The sequence below is a fragment of the Episyrphus balteatus genome, chromosome 1 (assembly GCF_945859705.1).
Source record: "Episyrphus balteatus chromosome 1, idEpiBalt1.1, whole genome shotgun sequence".
NCBI classification, from domain to species: domain Eukaryota; kingdom Metazoa; phylum Arthropoda; class Insecta; order Diptera; family Syrphidae; genus Episyrphus; species Episyrphus balteatus.
This window is the reverse complement of record NC_079134.1, coordinates 169,449,132-169,472,862: the sequence shown is the minus strand read 5'-3', so window position 1 is coordinate 169,472,862 and position 23,731 is coordinate 169,449,132. Positions and strand designations below refer to the sequence as shown.

The following is a 23,731-nucleotide window of genomic DNA, read 5'->3' as shown; positions in this document are numbered from 1 at the left end:
TTATTATAAATTAAATTATCTAAAAAATGATATACAAATGAATTCCGTGAACTAGTTAAATTCAATTTTATAGTCGGTCAAAGTCCATGTTCTTCTCGCAAGGTTAAGACAATATGACATTTTTTCAAATATCCGAAGAACTTTTTATTTGTTTGGGATTTTCTTAAAGAATGAATTATAGCACTTTTAAATATCTATAAAATGAGCCCTTTCTCGTAACTGTAACCAACATAATGTATGAGCCACCTAACGTCGAAGCTCACATTCTACTAGTCAAAAGTGAGAAAATAACAAGTTTTCTTCTATTAGATCGAGCAAATTTTTGAAATGGAGGCATAACCAAAATATAAGTAAACAGTTTTTTAACTATATTCGTCTAAATATTGAATTCAAAGTTTGAAATCTTTAATGTTAACCTTTATATGGTTTTCGAGGTTTTAAATGAAGTGAATTTTCCAATTAATGTGAATAAGCTAAAGTGACATTATTTATAATTCTAAATATAAGAACTGATGCCCTGTCATTTTTCCTAAACATGAACACCTCAATCTCAGCATTACGATAAGTATAACTCAAGATATGAGGCGTGTAAGCCGTTATGTTTTCGAGACTATTGTGTTTAATTTTTGATTGTTTATTTGAACTATTGAAATGTTCAGTTAAAAAATCGTATATCATGACTTCGACGTTTGGTTGCTTCTGCAATGTGATGGTTACAAAAACAATAAAGGGTTCATTTCATCGATAATTAAAAGTGCTATAATTCATTCTTTAAGAAAATCCCAAACAAATAAAAAGTTCTTCAGATATTTGGAAAAATGTCATATTGTCTTAACCTTGCGAGAAGAACCTGGACTTTGACCGACTATAAAATTGAATTTAACCAGTTCACGGAATTCATTTGTATATCATTTTTTAGATAATTTAATTTATAATAAGTCTATCCTTGGACATTTTTGGTTTAAATGAGTAAAAATGGAGTTATAAAATAAAAACGGCACCGACCTCTTTTCCAAGATGGCGGCTGTTCCCGATATCTTATCATCCCAAAAAATTCACTTTTACTATAAGGACATTCACCTAAACACGTTCCATGAAAAAAATTTATCCCGCGAAAAGTGCAATTGGATTTACTAATTTGCCTGAGCTATTTTGTTTCAAACTCATTAGAGTATTGTTTTCGTTTTTCAAGAGAAACTTTTCGTTGGTCGCAGATTTTTCAAGAATTGTTTTTCAGGCCATTGAAAACAGTAAAAGAGTTGGTATTAAATGTTCTTCTATGCAATAGACCAAAGCTAATGGCTCTCCGTCCATCCATTCAACCCGTATTTATAAAAATGCACATACACAAAATTGCACAAAAGGCCATAAGGATGCAAATAAATTTTTTTGTTTGCCATATTTAGTTTATATTAAATCAATCCTTCGAAGTATGTTTACTTTAAAAGTCAAAAAGTTACCAATTAATACGATTTTATCGAGTTTTAAAAACTTGCTTTTAACTAAAAAAGTCAGAAATTTAGAAAAAGTGCTAATTTTTGAATAGGTACATTTAAGTTGTTTCTTAACAAAAAAAAATTAAAATTGCATATTATCAAAGGATTTTACCTCTACTTTATTTCATTAGTACAAAGTTTGGACGTCCCGGCTACATACACAAAATGCCCCTTGATTTAGTAAGAAAAAATAAAATTGTCAATTTTTTAACTTTTTTTTCTTTGATTTTAGGTTAGAATTTTAGTCAAAAATAATTTTTAAAATTTATTAACCATCTTAACTTGACAGAAAATTTAATTTGCTATGAAAAGTGTCTTTGAACCATTTCAAAGTCAGGCTTGGTTTTCGAGTTAAATCAAAAAAACTGAAAACCGACCAGTGTTGCCGTTTTCTCAGAAATGCACCAACGGATTTAGTAGCACTTTTGGCTGGAGTATTCTTGTATGGCAAGGAATCATAATCAGCAATAAAAACTCTTGAACGAATTTGTTCCATCCAAAAGGGTCTATTCAATAGACTAATTCTACAAAATTTCAAGATTCTACGATAGTCAGAAGTGCTCTGTAATATTTGATGAAAATTCAGCGGAAATGGGCGGATGCCACGCCCCCTGAATTGAAAATCTCAAATTTTCGATTTTTTCCTTTGTATACACCACAAGTCCTATCACCGTGTAAAATTTCAAGTTTCTACGATATCGGGAAGTTGTCCATAATTTTGATGATCTGTCAGTGAGTCAGTGAATCAGTGAGTCAGTTACGGTTTTTGCGATTTTTGAAGCCCTATATCTCAGAAAATGCTCATAGTAGGTGGCTGAAATTTTGTGAGGTGTTTGGTTTTGACCAGCTCAACAAGTGAAGCGAGTTTGAAATTTCTAGCATCTTTGGTGTGGAAGTTAGAGGGGGATCGAAAATGGCCTGAGTTGTTTCCTGTAAATAAGGGTGTAGTGCCAAAGTTGCTAGAGAACTTGGCTGGGCACTACAGTGCCCCTTGATTAATGACTTAATCATTTTCTTCATTGAAGACAGTTTGTACGATATTATTAATAAATCTTACGGAACAAATGAAGTCCTTATTTAATGCGATCTTGATATTTTGATGAAAAGCATTTTTGGGTTTTTTGTAATTTCAAGCATTTAAACTATATTATATAGAATCCTATAGAAGAAACATTTTTCTCATTCCACTTAAATATTTATGATTATTTTACTATAGGTGAAACATTTATTTTAAAGTAAAATAAATTCTCTATTCAGGTTTTCCCAACAGTTTCCCAACAGTTTTGCTAAATGGATTTATTCCGTTTTTGTAACTGATGTCTTTAAAAATTTAAGAATTAGGTACACTTTTATTTAAAGGAATCAACTTGTGCAAGGCACTTTCCGAATACTTTTTATAATCTTTTCTCAAATTTGGAATATTTTATTTTTTTAAGAACTTACTTTTTAACTTACTTACCTACAAAGAGTTATCATGTAGTTGTTGTATTCAAGTTGCCTGGAAAAAGCAGTATTATTCAATTCTTATAAAATCGATAGTCGCAAAAATTGAATCAAAAGGTATGAGAGATTTATCGGTCTCAAAGCAATATAAAAATAATTTTTTCAAAACAATCATTTTTCATGAAAAAAGCAAAAAAAATCTCTTTTTTCTTCGTACACCATTTAGGCTATTGATTATGTCGAAAAAAACAGGGTAATAAGGAACTAAGACGTTCACGGGTTTTTATTGCAGGAACCGCGGAGTGCAATTAAATGAGAGGGTGGAAACTGAAGATAGGGGTGCAAAAGCCCCCATTTTGGTTTTTTCAATATGCCTCGTAAACCAAGCAAAATTTTGATATATTGCATATAAAACTTTTTGTAGAGAATTAAATTTCCTATTGGAGTAATGTTTTTTAAAAATTGAAAAAAAAAATTTCCATACCACAATAGTCGAAACAATCATAAAAAAAAAATATCAAAAAAATCGATTTTTTGAGTTTTTTTGTTTTTTTAGTTGTACATTTTGTTTGGGTTGAGATAGACATAAACATTGCTCCAAAGAAAAAAAGAAGATTAAATTTCCTTAAAAAAAACCCGTGAACGTCTTAGTTCCTTTCTAAACTACATAATCAATAGCCTAATTAAATCCATTTTTTTAATGACAACTTATAATAAATTTTATATCATTTGAAAGCTTTTTGTTTCAGCTCAAAATATTTATATATCGACAAATCTACAAAAAGAGCTAGAATTTTTTGAACCCAATAAGCTTTCATCAAAAAAGCCAAAAAAAAAAAAAATCAATCTTTTATCTCTTCTAACACCATTAAATACATTTTTTTAAACAACAACCTAAAATAAATTTAATATTACCTGAAAGCTTATTATTTTACCTTTTATAGGACGCTTCAATCATATTTCTACGATGCCTACAAAAAAAGTAAGAATTTTTTAAAGCCAACCATGTCGAAATTTCAAACTGAGATTACTGTACTTCCTACACTGGTAGCTGGTCATCGCCAACAGATCTCCACAGGTGTTTTGAGGTATTTTTAAATTTTTTTCAATTTAAGATTGTGTAACTTGTAGAGCACGTACCGTTATGTGTGATATATCAAATAAAAGGTTATGTTATCAGCATGCGTATTAAATCAAATTTGTATGTGCACTAGATCAAAAGATATAACGTGTGTTGGAAAAGAACATCTTTTTACCGTTATCTCCGAATTTTGAATATGAAATTAATTGAAATTTTGTACAATTATAATTTATTTAATTACCTATCTACAGTACAAATTTCATTCATCTATCTATTAAAACAAAAAAGTTATAATAAGTTGAAGTCGTGTCGCGTTTTTGTTTCATCTTGTTTCAAATCACTACGATACTAAAGAAGTTTTCACTTCAAAAATTAACAAAAACCACGATACCTAAGAATAAATAACATAAAGTAAAAATACTCTGAGTTACGAAACAAAACTTTTCTTTTAACGGAAATTACACACCTTAAAAAATGTTTATTGTTTGAAGCTTTAAGTTCAAAATTAAACAACAAAACTTTTGATTCATTAGGTGCTACTCGGTGTTTCTAAGTCGCTTTTTTCAACACATAGTCAAAATTATTTATGTAGTCTCTTTATTTTTGCTTCCAATCTTAAATCTAACATAATTAGGTAGGTACTGAATTTCAATAGGGCATCATTATTATTACTCAGTTTTTGCTGTAAGCATACATTTTTCCTACACTTAAAAAAAAAACACCCTCTCACATGAAAAAAAATTATAGATGCAAAGGGAACATTTTTAATTAATTTCGTAAGAGCACCACTTATACCATTGATTTTATCGGACTTATAGCTGATATTCCTTATTTCCCAAAAAAAATCCAATTTTTTTACGAAATAGACATGCCAGCCTTTAGACATTATTTATTCCTTGAGTTTGTTGTTTTGAAAATCTTGATTTCACAAGTTTTTCCAGCCAGTTTTCACATTGTTGCAAATGGACACTTGCTCCATGGTGTGAGGTCTAGTGTCGATGTTATTTTTTATCGTTTTTTTTTTAAACATCCCGTGTCTAGCTAGTTAACTTTGTCTAAAAAAGGAAATATAGTAAAAAAAACCTTCTCTTCTTAGAACTTCCCAAAGCAACAACATTAATTCCAAACGTCAATCAAATACATCATCATGATGTCCAGTCCGCAAAACGGGCCATCATCAGCATCAGCAACATTACAGCTCCTTCCTCTCTGCCATTTATCAATATAAGAAAAAATAATAATAATCCCATCGGCGAGTGAGAGACAAGTTATAGCTAGCTCATCAATACCACATCCACAAACGACGACAGTTCCATACTTTAAAAACAACGTTTATTACATTTGACAGGAATTTTATGTAACGGTTTCGTGGGCATCTGTGTGAGATGTGTGTGATGTGATGCACAACAAGCCCAACAGGTTGTCTGGATGGATGTCCTTTTTTTTCCAGCACAATCTCACATCATCACAGGCTGACTGCGGTCCCTCTTTCAAACCTCCCTAACCCCTTTTCTCAAGCCATTACTGAGCACATTTTTGACCAAACGATCTGTTGCTGCCACTTAAAACATGCGCACAACAACAAACGTGATGCTTGTTTGGTGCTGATGCTAGTGGCTGCTCACTATTTCCTGGCTAGAATATTGTGCGCCTGGTTTATATGCGCCGTTAGGCACCTGTTCAAGTCTAACCAGTTAGCTGCTACAACTTAAGGTTATAACAACAGAATTTACGATTGGCCTACAAAAGTCTTCTATCATCCATCTGCGCGCAGATGCACAGCACAAAACAACCGAACAAACAAAACAGACACGCAAATCTTGTTTCCCTCATTCATAGATTGTGCAGTTGCAGTTTAGAATTTGCAGCTTCAAGCCTAAGACAGGCTTAGAGTATTGAGATCGTGTAAAAAAGATATAACTATCCTCCCACCGAATAAGGCAAGACACAAGACGAAGAGATACACAACAAAGCCCAACAAGATCCAAGACTTGAAGAGAAACCTAACAAAAAAAGAGTTATAAAATATCTCTACCTACATTTTTACATTAGCGCTGGTTTGGTTCTCTTCTTTAAAGAACCTGGAAATATGTTGCTTGTTATTGTGGTCTTGTGGAAGAAACCAGCTTTATCTTGTTGCTACTTGAGGGCGAACAAGAGCGGGAGGAAAGGTATACAGAAGAAGATAAACAAACTCACAGAGATCGGAGAACTATAAACGAAAAAGAAACCTGAATTTACCGCTAGCCATTTAACTCCTGAGGTCAACGAACGTACTTATAGTTATGCTGCATTAACTGTCAACCAATATTATACCAGTGTGTAAAAAGGGAGAAAGAGAAAGAAAAGAAATGTGAATTTACTAATCGACGTAGAGGTAAGTATGTGGTATGGTATGAGTGAAGTCGAGTTGGAGTGATGTCCAATTGGGAAAAGGGAATAAGAAGAAAAATCAAAAAAAAAAAAAAGCGGGAAGAAGCAGTAAGTAACTAGTTCGAGCTAACAAGCTTTTTAAGACGGGTGAAAAAGTTGTTGCCAGATTAAGCAGCTTATGAGCTTATTAACTTTGATTAATTTGAGCTTACAGAAATCTTATTGACTTTGACTGAAATGGGGTAAAAAAGTTCATTATTTTCATTACCGTATTTTAGATGGTATTCCCTTAAATTTGGTCTTTGGAATTCAAAGACTGTCCCACCAGAGCTCGTGGGTTCAAATCCAACCTCCATCGAAATTTTTGTTAGGTAATGGTTCTAAATCACTATAATTTTGGCTATAGAGGAAGTCCAAGTTGGACCTGACGAATTTGAATATATTAAACCAAAAATAAATTGTCCAGTAATGTATCGAAAATATGATGGAAGGACATAGGTCTACAGGACATAAGTACGTAATGGATCTTATACCCCACCTTATTTGGACAAAACTCCACAATTTTCCTAAGTCTTTTTTCAAACTCAAGCCGGATAAAAGTCTATAACTTTTTTTTATAAATGTTGGGCATAACTCCACAGTTTTAGCTCATTTGTAAAAAAACAAAATTGCAATAGTAAATAATGTGCTTACGATAAGATGGATCTCTCAACATCTGCTTTGGGCCAACTAAACGATTGTGGTTATATTTTTTTAAATTGGTCATGTAGTGAGCCCAAGATAGGGCCTCCCTTTACACATTTTACTGTTTTTGAAGAGCCGAAACTCGAAATTGTACGCTTACATCTTTATAAGAAACCCATTCCTTCAAAAAATAAATTGCACGACTGGGGTTGCACGTACTTGCTCTTATGGTAAAAGTTACTCTAATGTTAAAGCTTTACATTGAACAAAATAAGGTATATGATATTTTCACGGAATTTCATAAGTGGAAAAAAAATAAAATCTTTTTTTATAAATAATTAAATACCGTTTGAAATGATCTTTTACAAAAAACTAAGTATGCCATTTTATTTCTTGTATAAAAAGGAATTTTTAGAAAAAAATTTTCGAAAATTGTTAGAGCCGTTTTTTAAAAAAATAATTTTTTATATATAAAAAATTTCTAACATTTTTCAAAAAAAAAAAGTTGGTATGCCATTTTGAAGAAATAAATAATTTACAAATAAAAACGGAATTTCAAAATTTTTTACCTACCCGTTTCCAAAAAATTGATTTTTCAAAAAAAAAATTTGAAATATTTTTTAAAAATTCAAAAATGTGTTTTTTGAAAAATTTAAATTTTTTTAAAATAACGATAGTTTAAACGTTTCTGTGCAAAAATTTTGGTCGAAATATGTTTTGTCGCTTACGAGAATTTCATAAATCAAAAAAACCATTCTATGGCAGGTACCGTTAATAACGGTTCAAAAAATATTTTTTTTATTTCCAAAGGAAGATTTTATGTGTTACACTACACACACAAATTTTATGATCTTTTACAAAAAACTAAGTATGCCATTTTATTTTTTGTATAAAAGGAATTTTTAGAAAAAAATTTTCGAAAATTGTTAGAGCCGTTTTTTAAAAAAATAATTTTTTATATATAAAAAATTTCTAACATTTTTCAAAAAAAAAGTTGGTATGCCATTTTGAAGAAATAAATACAAATTACAAATAAAAACTAAATTTCAAAATTTTTTACCTACCCGTTTCCAAAAAATTGATTTTTCAAAAAAAAAATTTGAAATACATATTTTTTTAAAAATTCAAAAATGTGTTTTTTGAAAAATTTAAAATTTTTTTAAATAACGATAGTTTAAACGTTTCTGTGCAAAAATTTTGGTCGAAATATGTTTTGTCGCTTACGAGAATTTCATAAATCAAAAAAACCATTCTATGGCATGTACCGTTAATAACGGTTCAAAAAATATTTTTTTTATTTCCAAAGGAAGCTTTTATGTGTTACACTACACACAAAAATTTTAGTCAAAATCGTTAGAGCCGTTTTTGAAAAAAATTAACTTTTTTATTTCCGTTAGTACCTACAGTTAGTTTTGGTCCTAAAAAAAAAAATTTCAATTTGTCCTCTAGAAAATCACCCAAAACTGTTCACTACCAAGTTTGAAGGAAATCGCTCCATTAGTTTAGGTGGTAGCTTGAGGTAGCATTCTCCATCATCGTAATGTCATGTAACATTGTTATCTCGAGTTCGATTTTTTTTACGAATCCTAAACTTGCCCTATAGTACCTATATCGCAAGTAAAAAAGTCAGCTGTGACATAACTCTGCACAGTTTTTTTCTAAATTTATCCCATGAGGGAGGGACATAAGTCCATGGAGCTTTATCGTAGAGCGCTATTTCCGTGTGCCAGAAGCCATTATCATTAACTATGTTATTAAAAGACAACGACCTTTGAAATTGATATTAAAAATAACTTCTTCGGCACCAAAAGTCCGAAAATCAAAATGTCTTGTGTGCTGTGCACTAATCAATTTACAATAACTGATGTCGATATATTACTTAGACTCAGAAGACAACAATTACAGTAAGCAAGCGCAGATCTTCAGATCAGTTATCTTCTACTTGCTAACATCAGACTAACAATATTGGGTTTTTTGTGGAAAACTACCATTTGACAATTTTAGTTCAGTTAATGGGGACAGATATGAAACAAAATTGTCACTTCATATGAGTTTAGATACAATATTGAACAAGAGTTTATTCTAAGAGGCGTCCGCCATTTTGAAAAACCTTTAAGTGTCAATATCTCGAGAACGACTTTATCACACAGAAAATTACTTCTGATTCTGATTCTGATTGCAAAAATAATTTTCTTTCATTCTCCAGTACATAATTTTCTTATGGGTGTTATACTTTCAGAGTTACAGGTCAGAGTTTCACTTTTTAAAAAAGGGAACACCCCACAAGACCAGCAATACGTAAAGTGAGATTTAACTACCGCTTTGAAAATTTACTACCTCCACCGAATTTTACTTTAGAACCTAGTTTATTAATTTGGGAGTTAGTGCATTTGGACTAAGCTTAAACTGAATTACTCATAGATTTTGAAATTTATTTTTTTTTTTTTTCATATATTATAGGATTGTAGCTGGAATTCCACTATTACTCGGTAAAATTTTTGTTGGTAGGTAAACATACGAAAAAAACGACGTTTTTTTTTTAAATAGCTCATGGAGCATCTTCAAAATATAAAACTGATGAGAGCTCGAAGTTTTCTAACTGTCATATCTAGTATTTTTTTTTTTGAAAACATCTTCATAGAGTTCAGTCTAGAAATTTCTGGACTGATCACATTAACAGGTAAGGTATTGATCCAGTGAATTCTTTTCCTGATCCTATTTGTTTGATTATTTCAAATAAGCATTTATTGTGATGTGCAAAAAAAAACCTTGCAGAATTTTGAATATTATTTTCGTAATTTTCGAGAGGAAAAGTATAAAAAATGGTAGGTATGTATGAAAAAATTATTTTTCAAAATTGAACCTGTTTTGAAAAATTTAAATTTTTCTTTGGTTCATCTAGAATTTGAACAATATCTATTAAATAAAAATGTTAAAATAAACTCAAAAAAATGATTTTGCTCATAAAAAAGTGATTGGAAATAAGTGATTTACAGCCGCAAAATTGTGGTGTTTTATTTCATCTCAAAAGTTCCAACCCTCAGATAAAAAAAAAAAAAAAAAAACTGTTTGATGAATAAATCCGTAACTTTCCAGATTCAGGTATCAATAATTCAGCTTCAGTTTAATCTTCTCATCTAATCCATAGTTATAAAATAGCGGTATATTTTCTAAAAAATCATAAAAATGTCTATTGGATAGCATTTCCAAATTGATTTTAAATATAAAAATTTTTTTTTTTTTCAACAAAGTAATGTTAATTTCTTTGTAAAAAATTGAATGAATTTTTTAAATTTTTCCTTGAATGAACCTTTTCAAAAATATTAATTAATATTAATCATTTTATCAGAAAAAATGTTCTTATTTTTTTAAGAGAAACATAAAAACAAAATTGAAAAATTTTGGTTTTTGACCAGTTCCAACGATATAGCTACCATTTGAAATAAAATATTTAGTAGGTAGGTATACCTACCTACTAAAATTCTAAAAGAATGTTTTCACATGTTTTTTGTTTTGTCATGAAAATCATTATCGTCGAAAATCACTAAAAAAATCACGAAATTTTTTGTTCGACATCTTGATCCGTTTTAACATCATTATTCTTGAAGAATATCGATCTTTTTTAAAAATTGAAACTTTCACTTGGCAATGCCATATTGTGTAACATCTTTGTTCTTATTGATCTCTCTCGCGTGATTGATTGAAAAGACGACGATCTCGTTTGACAGAATTGATAACTTCCCAATATCCACAACCTACGTGCGGTAATGGACGTTTAAATGTTTCGTTTAATTAGGGATCAATCAATCAACGGATTGACGGGTCAGTCCATCCATAATATTGAATTTCCTGCACTTTCTTTTGCAACTCATTTCTCACACAACGCAACACGCATTACCAAAACAATTTTTTAAAAAAATAATAATAATCTCAAACCCGCCCCATGAGAATGAGGAAGTTACTATACAAAATTTTCGGCTGTAACCTGTTTTGGCCAAAATATAAAAAGAAGAAGAAAAAACAAAATTCTGGAAGTCATGAAATGAAGCACGACTTGAAAATTAAAAAAAAAGTCATCGTCATCATATGCGTTGGTCGGTATACTGTCGTTCAGCCGGTCGTTAAGGGGAAGCACGATGGCGAAAGAATAAAAACGTTTATAACTGTTTTGGCCGAAAATATCTTTACTCGCGAGAGGATCAATGACCCTTGGTCAGTTTCGGCAGATATTTTTGTACAAAATTTGTTTTGTTGTTTTTTTTTTTGTACTTCTTTTCTTTCCAACATGTTCAATCCCGAAGTATGAGAAATGCCTTCCTCCATCACCTTTCAACATCAGCACGAACAACAGAACATCAGAAGGGGATGAGAAAGAGAGATAAAGCAGCAGTGATTTGTAATCAAATGTGGTCACTTTTGGATCGTTATTTTATTTATTTGATTTTTTTTTCTTTTGGTTTGTTTTTGGCAATTTTTTTTTTTTTTTGTTGAATAAATATTTGGAGAAAATTTGGTTTCTCTTTCTCTCCAATACTCTAAGGTGCGGGTACAAAATTTTGGTAATGATCATACTTTTTAACCACACACATACACTTGTTAACCAGGTGCTATTGATATTGCTGGTGCGAGTTTGGGGCTTTTTTTGTGTATTTTGTTTTGTTTTGATGGTGTGCGGTGGGTGTCATTGACACCGTGCCAACTTTTAGTTTTTTGGTAGGAACCAACTTCTTACATTATTATGAAATGTGAGACAAGTTTAATGTAAATTTTTCGTTCGTATGTTTTTGAATTTCGTTTTGAAACGTTTTTTATATTTTTTTTCTGTCTTATTTTTTTTTTTTCTTTAGAATTTATTTTCATTTTTAAATAAATTGTGATTTAGGTTTGGGAGTTTATGTCTTAGGTCAAGAATTTCATCAAAATATTTTGAATCATCGGCTAACAGATATTTTTAATAAATTAGCTATTAGTTAGGTCATTGATTCTTGACTTTTGACAATTTTGTTTTACTATTTTCGTATGAAAATTAACTATGTTAATGAAAATCTTAAGACAAACTTCGTCGCGTGTCGTTAGAAGGTTTTTTTTTTTAAATGTTTAAAAAAAAAATTCTTATAAAATTTAAAAAAATAGCTAATTATTAAAGCCATAATAAAACACAAAGTAAAGACTGATTTCGCACTCGAATACGAGTAAGTCATTTAAAAACTAAAAGGAAACTTACTGTTTCACTCAAATCCACAAGTAAATATTAGATATTTTGTATGGTGTGTCCAAAATAAATATGCTACGACTAATAAAATAATTTCCCAACAAAGAAAAACCTTTCATTTTATGCTTTTCAAAAAAAAAAGTTTTCGAAAAACTGGAGAAAATATCACTGGACAAAAATCTCAAAACAAGAGCTGCCAGAAGGAATTCGATGTAAATTTTCAGCTTTCCATCCATAAAAGAAAATTTTAAATAATTTTGTTTGGAAAATTTTGAAAAAAGTTGAAAATTCATTCGTCAAATTGTTTAAGACAAATACTCATTTTCTTTTATTTATTATTCTTTCAGTTTTACCTTATATTTTTTGTTGTTGTACAAAATTGGTTTAAATGCTTTAAATTGGTGGATTAAAAAATTCTCGTCTCGTTTTGATTGTAAATTTTTCGAAAGCAAAAAAAATATGTTGAACTATTAAATGAACTATACTGTCATAAGATTTTAATAACACTAGCCAACAATTTTCAACTTATTTAAATTTTGTAAGCTAATTTCTATTTATTATTTACATAATGTACTTGTGTTCGGTAAGCAAAATAAAAAAATTAAATAAATGAAAAAAAATTGTATGACCTCTGTTTTTCAAATTTTTTTTTAAGATTGAATTTTTGCTTGAATCTATTATATATATTAAAGTTTGGTTTTGTGTACGTTCGCTAACCGGAAACACATGCTGACTTATTTTCTTATTTTTTTTTTTTAAATCAAAGAGGTTTAAGGCAAAAAAAAATTTAAGATTTTATAGGGTAAATAGGGGTAACACGGCATTGAAAAAAGAGACTATTTTCTAAACGGTAAGTTGTAGAGAGTTGAATTTTTTTTAAATGATAGATAAATTTATTGTAAGATTGAAAAAGGTATTGCCAAGGTATTAAAAAATTTCAAAACTAAGTTGTGAAGGTTTTTGTGCAGTGAAAACATCTGGTGGAATTTCGACAAAAAGGTTATTAAAGGTAGGAAAAATTTTTTACGGAAACTTGAGTTACACGATTGGAAAGATACATTTTTGAGTAGTTTTTAATTTTTTTGTAATTTTTATAAGCCTCCAAAAAATCTCAAGCTTATAGGAAATAGGTATAGGCTTTAGTCATGCGCAAGCATTTACAAATTTTTAAATTTTAAAATGATTTTTGAATAACTGGAAAAACAAGTTTTTTTGTCCCAAGTTTTTGGGCCGTTTTTAACATAGGCCATATTTTACATAGGCCACTTTTGCTAAAAGTTTAAAAGTGAATATTTTTAAACTCATTTTACGAACTTTTCAAGTTTTGATTCCCTTTTTCATTTAAAATGTTAACTAATTATAGAGTCGAAAATTAAAAATAAATACAAAAAATGGCGGAACGAAGTCCGCCGGGTCAGCTAGTAATCTTATAATTTTTTTTTTTGATTAATTTTCCAAGTAAGTCCCACATAACCTTAAGTTTTATTCGTATAACTTAATATTTCTATTTTTGTTCTCTTGAAGTGTTTGAGATATAACAACCACAGTTTTTCAAGTCAATTCAAATTTGTCTTTGAATCTTGTATTTCGAATGTACAAGGTTTTTTGAACCGTTCAGTTCCTCAGTAAACTATTAACACAGTAGACAATCACCAAAGATTTTTAGAAAGAATAAGATAGTTGTTGCTTCTTCTCAACAAATAACGGTACGCAAATTTTAAGATTTTTCAACTCAGCTGTAGGTACTAAAAAAAGGTGAGTATTCGTAATCTGTCTCAGTGCTTCTATTGGATAAGAATGAATCAGAATTTCGACTTAAATCATGGACACGACTTGCAAGTGATGAAAGTGTTTGGGAATTCTCGAAAAAACTTTCTTGTATTTTTGGACTTTTCTGAAATCTGTATTGGCTTTTATGAACCAGAGACTGTTTTTTAAAACAACCTTGCAACTTTTTGACGATATCACATTTAACCCACTTTTCTACTGAAGTTATAGTTAGCCTATAATGTATCAGTTGACTTTTGACTTTATTTTATTAGATTGGGCTTCTTACAGCTGATTACTGTGTTTTAGAAAATATTGTGCAAAATAATGTTTTTTTTTTTTTTAATCAGCGTTTCTAAGCCTTTCAATATTTCCATAAAATTCAGGCATCTAGATTCGGAATATTAACTGAATAATCTACTAGTTCACAGACTAAAATGAGGCTTCTTCACAGATTCACTTGTCACTAAAAAAATGATTCTGAAGTATATTACTATTGAGTGATGAGATTACGTGGGACCGAAGTTACACCATGGAACTATTTTTAAGCGTCGTTTTCGAAACCAGGAATTATTATTATTAATTATTATTTTTGGATCTTAATTCAACTAACCCATTTCCGGCTAGCGTTGCGATTTCGCCACGTCATGTTTAAAGGCTTCTGGAACATAACTAACTATAAATTAAAATAAAGTGATTTTGAGAGATTGTTGAATTATCTAATCGACCTGTTTTCGGATTTTTGTGTGAAGAATTTTTTTTCGTGCTTTTTTAGGACTTTTAAAATTCGAGCTTTAGTAAAATTTGAAGTAGTATTTTCGAACGCGTTTGGTCTTTTTATTTTCAATAATTTTTCAATGCCCAGTGTATTTATGTATATTTAATTCATTTCTTCATAAAAATATTCAAATAAAACTGATTTATACTTTATATAAAAAAAATTTTTTTTAATATTTTTTATAATGCCCATTTTCGGCGAGCGTTGCGAAAACGCAACGTCAATTTTCCGGAAAACCAGAAGCTTTTCCAAAATTTTTTTTCAGATTTCTTCTAATTAGACCGAAAACTGATAGTTTGTAAAATTTCAAGTTCCTAGGTCTACTGGAACTGGTAGCCGCCGGAAATGGGTTAATCCTAAAACTGTTATGAAGGAATATCGCTAAGTAGTTAAAAATCATGTTCTGATTTTTCAGTGGATTGGCAACAGGTAAGTCCAAGAAGTCATTGTCCGTATTCATTTTCACGATCCGGACATTTTTAATTTGAGGTTGTTCTCAACGTTTCTTTGGATCTTTTCAAATGTTAATTTTTCTAAAGTATGCTTGGTAATAAGATGATTCTGTTTCTATAGTTTTAGAAAAGGTTACTTAAAAAAAATTTAATATATAGAAGTTATCCTGGAGAATATCGGTTTATAGTGATTATTTGCTAAAAAAAAAGTATCATGTACTTAAACTTTTTACAAAAAAATAAAATATCAATGAATTAAAAAAAGTTGTCCTTAAATGACCTAAAACTACAATTTGAAACGGCCATTTATATAGTAATACAAATTTGAAAACAGTGTTCATTTTATTTGCAATGAAGGTAAAACAAAATTTTCCACTGCTGGAGTCGTTTGGAAAAAAAAACAAAAATTTTAAACCAGCACAACCTATGGTCAAGTCACATCCTTTATGCACAAAACATACTGACCTCCTCACCCCTCCTCATTGAATTCACTTTAACCGGTATTATAATAGAAAAAAACCAAAACAAAAATTACAAAAACTATGCGTCCCAAAGTCGCTGAAAAAAGTAGGTCAGTACACAAAACATAGTTTTTGTTGAGTCTCAACAAATGCCCCCTCTCTGTTGCATCTAAGCACTTAAAAACTATCGACCATCGAGTTAGTATACCAACATTATATAGATACCTTTCCCATACATATTCTCCAAAGTTGAAATCTTCCCGAGGAAAAACAAAATAAGAAAAATACTTGTTCCATCTTCCTCGAAGCCACATAATATGGATGAGGAACCGGCATTGCAACTATTTTGTTAGCAAATATACAAACAACATTATGATCCTCCTTTTAAGCTCGTCTGCGCAATCTCTCTCAAGTCACCCAGTCCAGCCAGTTCTCCTCAAGTCTTCAAATAAAAAAAAAGTACTTGAAGTTGGAGAACAAATCTTGGTGTCCACACCAACTTTACGTGTTATTGTCGCTTGCTTCTTATAGCGGCGGCTGGCGGAGTGATCATTCGGATCAAACAGAAATCTAAACAAACAGAAAATGAAGAAGAAAAGAGACAAATAAAAAAAAAATCTCCATCCAGAGAGTCAACAAAACTATTATGTCATCTTTTGCGGTGCTCTGGCTGTAGCAAGTAGGTTCTGTTCTAAAGGCTCAGAAAGATAGGCCAAGATGAAAGTCTTCCTCTTTCCCCCCAAAAAGGGTCCTAACCAACATTCTTCAACAATGTTTGATCATGGCAGTGGCACTACCAAGCAAAACGTCATCAAAGTTCGCTCACCTCACAGCTCGTACCTATCACCAATATCAGCGGCGAAATGGCGCCCAAACAAACTTTTCGAGTCTTGACTTCGAATTCATCTTCTCCAACTTTTTGTGTGGGTCTCTTTATTTATTTTGGCCAAATATAGTTTTTTTTTTAAACTGGGACCTGGGGGAGTCATCAACTCTCTCTCTGGTAGGCTACTCTCTCACTCTCCGTCTCTCTTGCAAAATATCTTTACTGTATCTGTTCGGCGGGATCTGGTTTAACTGGACTTTTTTCAAAAACAGCTTCTGCGCATAAAAATGGCGTTGTTGTAACTGTTGGTGTGAATTGGAAGTTCTTTCCATCTTTCTTCTTTGACAACAACTTCGTTCTGTAACTCGTTGACTCTCTGACTTTTGTTGAACCTCTCAAGACACGAGCAATAAAAACGAAGAAGGTGAGAATCATTGCGCACCCCTCTCACTGTCGCACTGTCACCCACCTACGACCTCCGCTCTGCGCTTGGAATTGTTTGTTTTGATTTATTTTTTTATCTTCCTCCTCTTCTTTACTCACTCTTAAGTGAGACAACAAATTCGCGATCTTATAGGCTTGAGGGGCTTTTGCTGCTGCGCCTTCATAAGGAAGAGATTTCTTGTTCTTGACTTTCTTCTTCTCATAAAAACGATGACGATGGAGAGAAATGCGGAATCGATTGTTGGTATGAAGAAGAAGTTATCTCGACTCGGGATGTTGTGTAGGATTCTTACAACTTATACTGACCACACCATCGAGAGTATAGAGGTATCTTGGGGACAACTCCCCGGATTGTGGATCGACAGAGTAGTAAGAATGTCTGGTGAAGATACGAAAACAAAACAAGAAAGAAGAACCCGATTAACCGTTTGTGTGTCTGTTGGAACTTTTTTTTTATTTTTTTTTTTTTTATTAATTCTTGGGGATATTGGTTGGTTAGAAAGCCAGGCACAAACCAGGAAAGGGAGTCTGCTTCTCTTTGGATATTATTTTTTGTATGATGGGTGTTTGTTTCATTCTAACTTATGGCGAGAGGTCTTTTCTTTTTTGGTGAGGAAAAGAACACTTTTTCCTTGTTCTTCTGGATGACGAAGATCATGAAGACTCTCGACTTGGAGACGACGACGATCATGGTGATTATGATGATGATGTTCGGTTGGATCTTACCAATGAAATGTACCATTTTAGTGAGCATCTGATAGTCCGCTTGGCGAGAGGTCAGATACCTCTGTTTTGTTTTGGTGGTGTTCAGTGGGAGATAAAAGTTTGTTTGTTTTTGTATTTTTGTTTTTATTCTAACGGATTTTTCGGGTTAATAAATTTATTATTATTCGGATGTTGATTTTTGTTTTTGGTTAAATATACTTTTGTATTGAATTTAAAATTCATGGGAAATTTAATCGCGGTGACGTGTAATTATTCTCAAAAACCATATGCCATTTTTATTTTGTAATTCCCACTGCGAGTGAAGATTGTTTTTGTAAAAAAAAAAATTAAATAAGAAATCTCATGTAACGAATAATGTGAAATGTTAAAAAGATGATAAATACCTAAATATTTGAAAGATGTTAAAAGTGCCTTGTTACGTAATATTACGTAAATATAAAATAGAATAGAATTAAGTGATGATTATGAAATGATTTATGTGAAACTTAACAGTTTTTTTGTGTTTTTGTGAAAACTTTGTGAAAATATACACTTTTGGATTATTAAGATCAACCACTTTAAGGAAAAAGGATTAAAAAGGATATAAAATGCCGAGCACTATAAGAGGTGAGTCAATAATAAAAATAAAACACAACTTGTGATGGGGTTAAAAGTACAATGCGTAATTATGTAGGTAATTAAATTGTACATGCACCTAAACTAACTTTAACAAAGTTGGCAAGTTTCTAACTAAATAAATAGATAATTTTTTTTTTAATTTAAATATAAATTTAAACGAAAAATACTCTACTCATTACTTTCGTAGTTAAGTAGGTAAAACAATTTTTTTTTTTATTTCTATCATTTGCTAAGAAAAAATAAATTTCTGTTGGTAACGGACACAAGTTTTTTAATTTTGATAGTAGGAATTTTTTTTTTTGCAACTTTAGAATCTTAATTTATGTTTAACGAAGATTCCATGCAAACAAAATTACAAACTTTCAATATAAGTCACAAAAGAAACATTTGTTCAATATTTCGATAAAAAATATGAAATTATTAAGGTAACTCTCGTTACATTACTTTAAAACTTATGTCACCTGCGATTCATTGTTTCGAAACTAAAGAATGGATGCATTTTTACTAAAGTTATTCTAACCCTCTGTCGGCATACGGGTGCAAATTTGGCAGGACAAAAATAAAAAAATTACGATTTTTCAAAAAAGTGGTCACAAAAAAGTCTCTTTATAAGGGTGAAAATATTTTTTTTTCGGAATTGTGAATACAATATTCGAATTAATCGGAATATTCTACATCAATTTCATACTTGATTCTCTATAAAATATTGTGACCGAAAAAAGTTCTAGCGACATGAAAAAGTATAAACCAAATTCGCACCCGTGTGCCTATCACGTCACAAAAAAGAGGTGTGCCTACAGAGGGTTAAAATAGAATGTTATGTAACGAAGTTTGCTTAAATCTTATTTTATTTGAGCAATCATAAAAGAATATTGTCATCGTCACTATCAAATTCATCTTGTTTTCTTCTAAAGTTGCCAAGTTTATGCTATAAAAATACTTTTAGATTATTCACAAACCCAAAATAAAGATTTTAGACATAGGGGTAAATAATATGGAATCTTTTTTTTGCAACTTGTATAATTATTCTTACGGGAAGATTATCTTCCGAAGAAATCGATATCATTATTCCAAAAATCTACAATAACGTCGTTCTTGCAAAAAAAAAAATTAGAATGGCTTAGCAGTATTAATTGAAATTTTAAAATTTAAAATTGACAATTGAAGGGTCCAGGGGAAAAACAGCAAAAGTCCTTTTTAACTCATTCCGAGAAAAACGCATTTTAAAATTTTGTTCTTCATACAAAGTCCTAAAGTCACGTCAGTTATTTATTTTCTTAGCAATGCTTAAATTTGTTTTCTAAAAGTAAGAATGCCATCAGACAGTGCTCAGTAAATACTACAAGACCTCATCATTAGTTTATTTTTGATAAAAAGTGGACATGTGCCGTTTTTCCCCTGGACCCTTCAATTGTATCATTAAAATCGGCAGTATAATAGAAAGTATACAGGTTTTTTAAAATATAAAAAAAAATTTGTGACATAAAATTGAAAATATTGCCCACAAAAAAAAATTAACACAAATTTTTTTTAGCACTTTGTATTTTTAGAGGTACAGCAGATTCTCGATATCTATATGAACTCTTCAATTTGGTGTACCACTAAAATTAAATACGAACTACTCTAACTATTGAGCTATAAAGTATCGATATAGTGAACCCTGTTTTTTTTTTCGAATTTCACCAACAGTTCATTTTCAATACGCCTGCGCATTAAGGTGGGTCAAAGAAATCGAATATATTTTTTTTTATTTTATACTCGGAAAAGTCGATTGCTAGACACCTCTAGAGCATACTCACCAAATATGAGCTGTAAATAAAAATGGGAAGATTCTCCGCTTCGCAGTTATCCATTTTAACATCAATCTCATATTAAAAAAAAAAATCATTTTTTTATCAATCGACTTTTTCGAAAAATTTCTTTACATATTCTTTTAGGAAATTGAATGCACTTTTCTCGTTTATCTAACCCTTTAAAAGATATTCGGGATCCAAAGTTTAAGAAAATTATTAAAAATTCGTTTGTTCTACAAAAAAAGTTTTTTATACTTTTTTCATAATTGGAAAGATTTTTGAGGAAAAATTAATAAAAGCATTTTTTACTTTTTCAACATTTTCTAATTCACTGAAAAGTCATTATAATCAAATTAGTATGATGATGTATTCTTAAAAGACCGTAAACGTTCAAAAACAAAGTCCTTAGTGTTATATCGATTGCTTTGACCGTTTAGAAAATATTCGTATCCAAATCCCAATGAACTACACTGAGGGAAAAGCCACCATAAAACAACGTGAAATCAATGAAAACCACATTGATTTAACTATTTTTCGGAATGATTTTGCGTTGAAGATGGACATTTTAAAATCGACGTGGAAAATAGGTTAATTTTTGATGGGTTCGTATCTTAAAGACACATAAATAAAAGTAGTTAACTTTAAAACAACGAGGTTTCAATTTCAATTTATTTTTTCCCTCAGTGTAGTCATAAAAAAAAACTGGATACGAATATCTTTATGATATTATTAAGAAAAATTTGATCTAATACTTAATGCCCTCAAAAAGTAATTTTCTAGATATGTATGTCCATACCTAATTCATATCGCATTTTCCAAAAATATAGATGTTGCCATGGTCTGGGGCATAGAGTGACGATTGTATGACAAAACTTGAATTTCTGTATATTGATAAAATGAATGAAACATCTTTTATTTTCTTTATACAATATTTTTGTATGATTTCAACTTGAAAATAAATAAATGCTCGCTTTTGAGTTAGCATTGCTGGCCCATTTTAAACAAAAGAGCTGATAGGCGAACTTGGCTGTTTTTTTTATTTCCGTGAATTCATTTTACTACTCAGTTTGATTTCATATTATTGAGAGCAAATGTTACACATTGTAATTCAAGAATTAGTTTTATAAAAAGACAATCAATGTCCGACGAACAATTGCATATATTCACAAAAAAATGTAGGTATTTGTGTATTTAAGAATCATTTTAGTTTTTCAATAATTTTTAACAAAAAATAATGGCTAATAATTTACCTCTCAATGGAAATATTTGGTTAAACGGAGTAGATTTACAGTAGATAACAAGAACTTCAATAAAACCGTCTTGTACAAACCGCCGCTTTTTTTTTTTAAATTGAAATAGAAGTTTCCTATTTGTTTTTGTTTTGTTCATTCACCTAATCAAGTAAAATTACCGGTGATGTAGAACAATTATGCTTATAACAATTGTCTAATGTAAGGCAAATATTTTAAGATCAAACACTTAAAAACCTGTGGAAATCTGTTTTTATGTGCTTTAATCCAACCATCTCAGTTTACCAACGTCTGTACAAAGAAGTCGAATGTCCTTCGTATTATAACGGAACTATGTGTAATTCCGCAACAAGTTTTTTTTAATGCAATTCAGCTTGAACTTACATTAAAGTCATTATCAATTAAAGTAACTGTTAAGTGATGATTAAATTGAAATATTTTTCCCAGCAATCAAATGTTCATTGAGTAAGTGTTTCTCGTATCTCGTCTTCCCTCCAGAAGTACAAGAATAAATCAAATAAATTTTCTAACAGACATCAGTTGTACCTGATACAAAAAAAAAGTACTCAAAGAATATTGCAACTTCCGGCAATATTTTCTTTCAACATTGTCATCATACCACGAGACACGCATCCTACACACACAAAACACAACAACAACAAAAAAAAAAACAGCAATTTTAAACAAATTACAGGCTGCAAATCTTGCTGCCCCAGACGCAGCAGATACCGTTTGTTTCTACTTTCTTAGAAGTGCAAAAGTCACAATGTTAAGAATGTTTCCTTGCTGCAGCAGCACCAAACAACAACGTATTGCAGCGTGGCGTTACTACTATGTTTTTGTACCTACTCTTCTTCATCCAATCCAATTCATGCAACTTTGGCTTCTGCGATTTCGTGTTTGTTGTGTCGCATCGCTGCACTCGGAGACACATCCATCCACTGACTTTAGGTTTCTCTGCGTGCAGCCAATTCCGCACCATCATCAACAAACTGCAAAAAAAAAAGGGGAGTTCGGGGCAGAATGTGATTTCCCGCCGCGAACGCTTCAAGAAGAGTGGCAAAAGAGCACTCCGCGGTTTTCTGATGTTGCTTCTGCGCGCTGCGTGCAGTGCACTTAGCCAAGTCAATTGAAAAAACAAGGCTAAGTTAATAAAGAATCGATGGAAAGTTGCAATATACTCCTCTCAACCAACTTCACCACCACCGCCATCACAACAACAAGCCGTTTGTCTTCTAAGTCATGTTGCATGCCGGTTTGTTGGGACTATCTTACTGCGCATTGCATGCTTTGCCCGTTTGTTTGGCGAACAACAAAAAAAAAGTGGGACTTAGTTACGGGACTTTCAGGCTATTATCAAGAACCAAGAATCCAAGAGCGAGTCTCGGGGAATCATGGTTTGGTTACCGTAGTATCATTTCTGATAGTTGTTTTGGGTAAAAATGGTTTCGTGCTGGAGTTCTGCTAATGCTTCTGCAAGCAGATTCTGCCTGAAGGGGGTGGCGCGCGGATAACATGGCAGACGTATTTTCCATTTACTTTTTTTTATTTTTATTCATCTAGGCTCGTTAAGGCAGAGCTTGATGAAGATGGTTCTTCTTCTTTTTTGTAGAGGCTATATCGATGGACTTGGACGGTTTCTTCGCTGTTCGATTGGGTCGGTATGGTAGGCAATGATTACTGACATTAAGTGCAAATACGTTATTGGAAGCACTTGATAGAAGTACCTCTGAGCCGTTTGTTGGCCAGTTAATGTTATTGAATGTTTTTTTTTTTTGCTTTTCTGCTTTTTCTGTTTTGGTTTGTATAATGACTTTGCCAAGAGTGTTGGGTAATAAATGATTAATACAAGGTGTTCAAAGAGGGATTACCGATATATTGGCTTGTTGCAGTTTATCTGGTGTTTTGCAATATTGCTGTTTTTATGGAGTTTTTTCTATGCTTTTTGTTGGCATTGAGATTCTTGGCCGGTTTCCAGCTGAGGTAAGAATAATGAGGAAGCTATTTAAATGGTTTACGACTTGATATGATATTTTTATTCAGCTCCTTAGGTGTTAATTTACTTGTAATGGGACAGATAAGAGAGAGATACCAATTAGAAATAAATCAGATTGCAACAACATCACTTTTGGGAAAGGAGATTTTAAACAAGTTTTACTAGGTTGGGATGAAAAGGTGAGATAGGGAATTGAAAAAAGTCGAGAAATGACAAATTGCAACTTCAGATTTGTTTCTGAAGTTTGATAGAACATCAGATATCAAAACGGTATTTTTTGACACGGGCTTAGATTAAGATGTTTTTTGTTTATGTTTTATAGACTATTGAC

At 31.1% G+C, this 23,731-nt stretch overlaps 1 protein-coding gene across 1 annotated transcript in view; it reads left to right on the top strand.

Annotated features, from left to right (window-relative positions):
- The first annotated feature begins 233 nt into the window (after nucleotides 1-233).
- LOC129912249 (UV excision repair protein RAD23 homolog B-like) overlaps nucleotides 234-23,731 on the top strand; it is a 35,996-nt gene continuing 12,498 nt past the window's right edge. Inside the window, exon 1 of the mRNA XM_055990406.1 lies at nucleotides 234-279. Coding sequence (XP_055846381.1) covers nucleotides 234-279 — 46 coding nt within the window. The remainder of the gene's footprint in view (nucleotides 280-23,731) is intronic.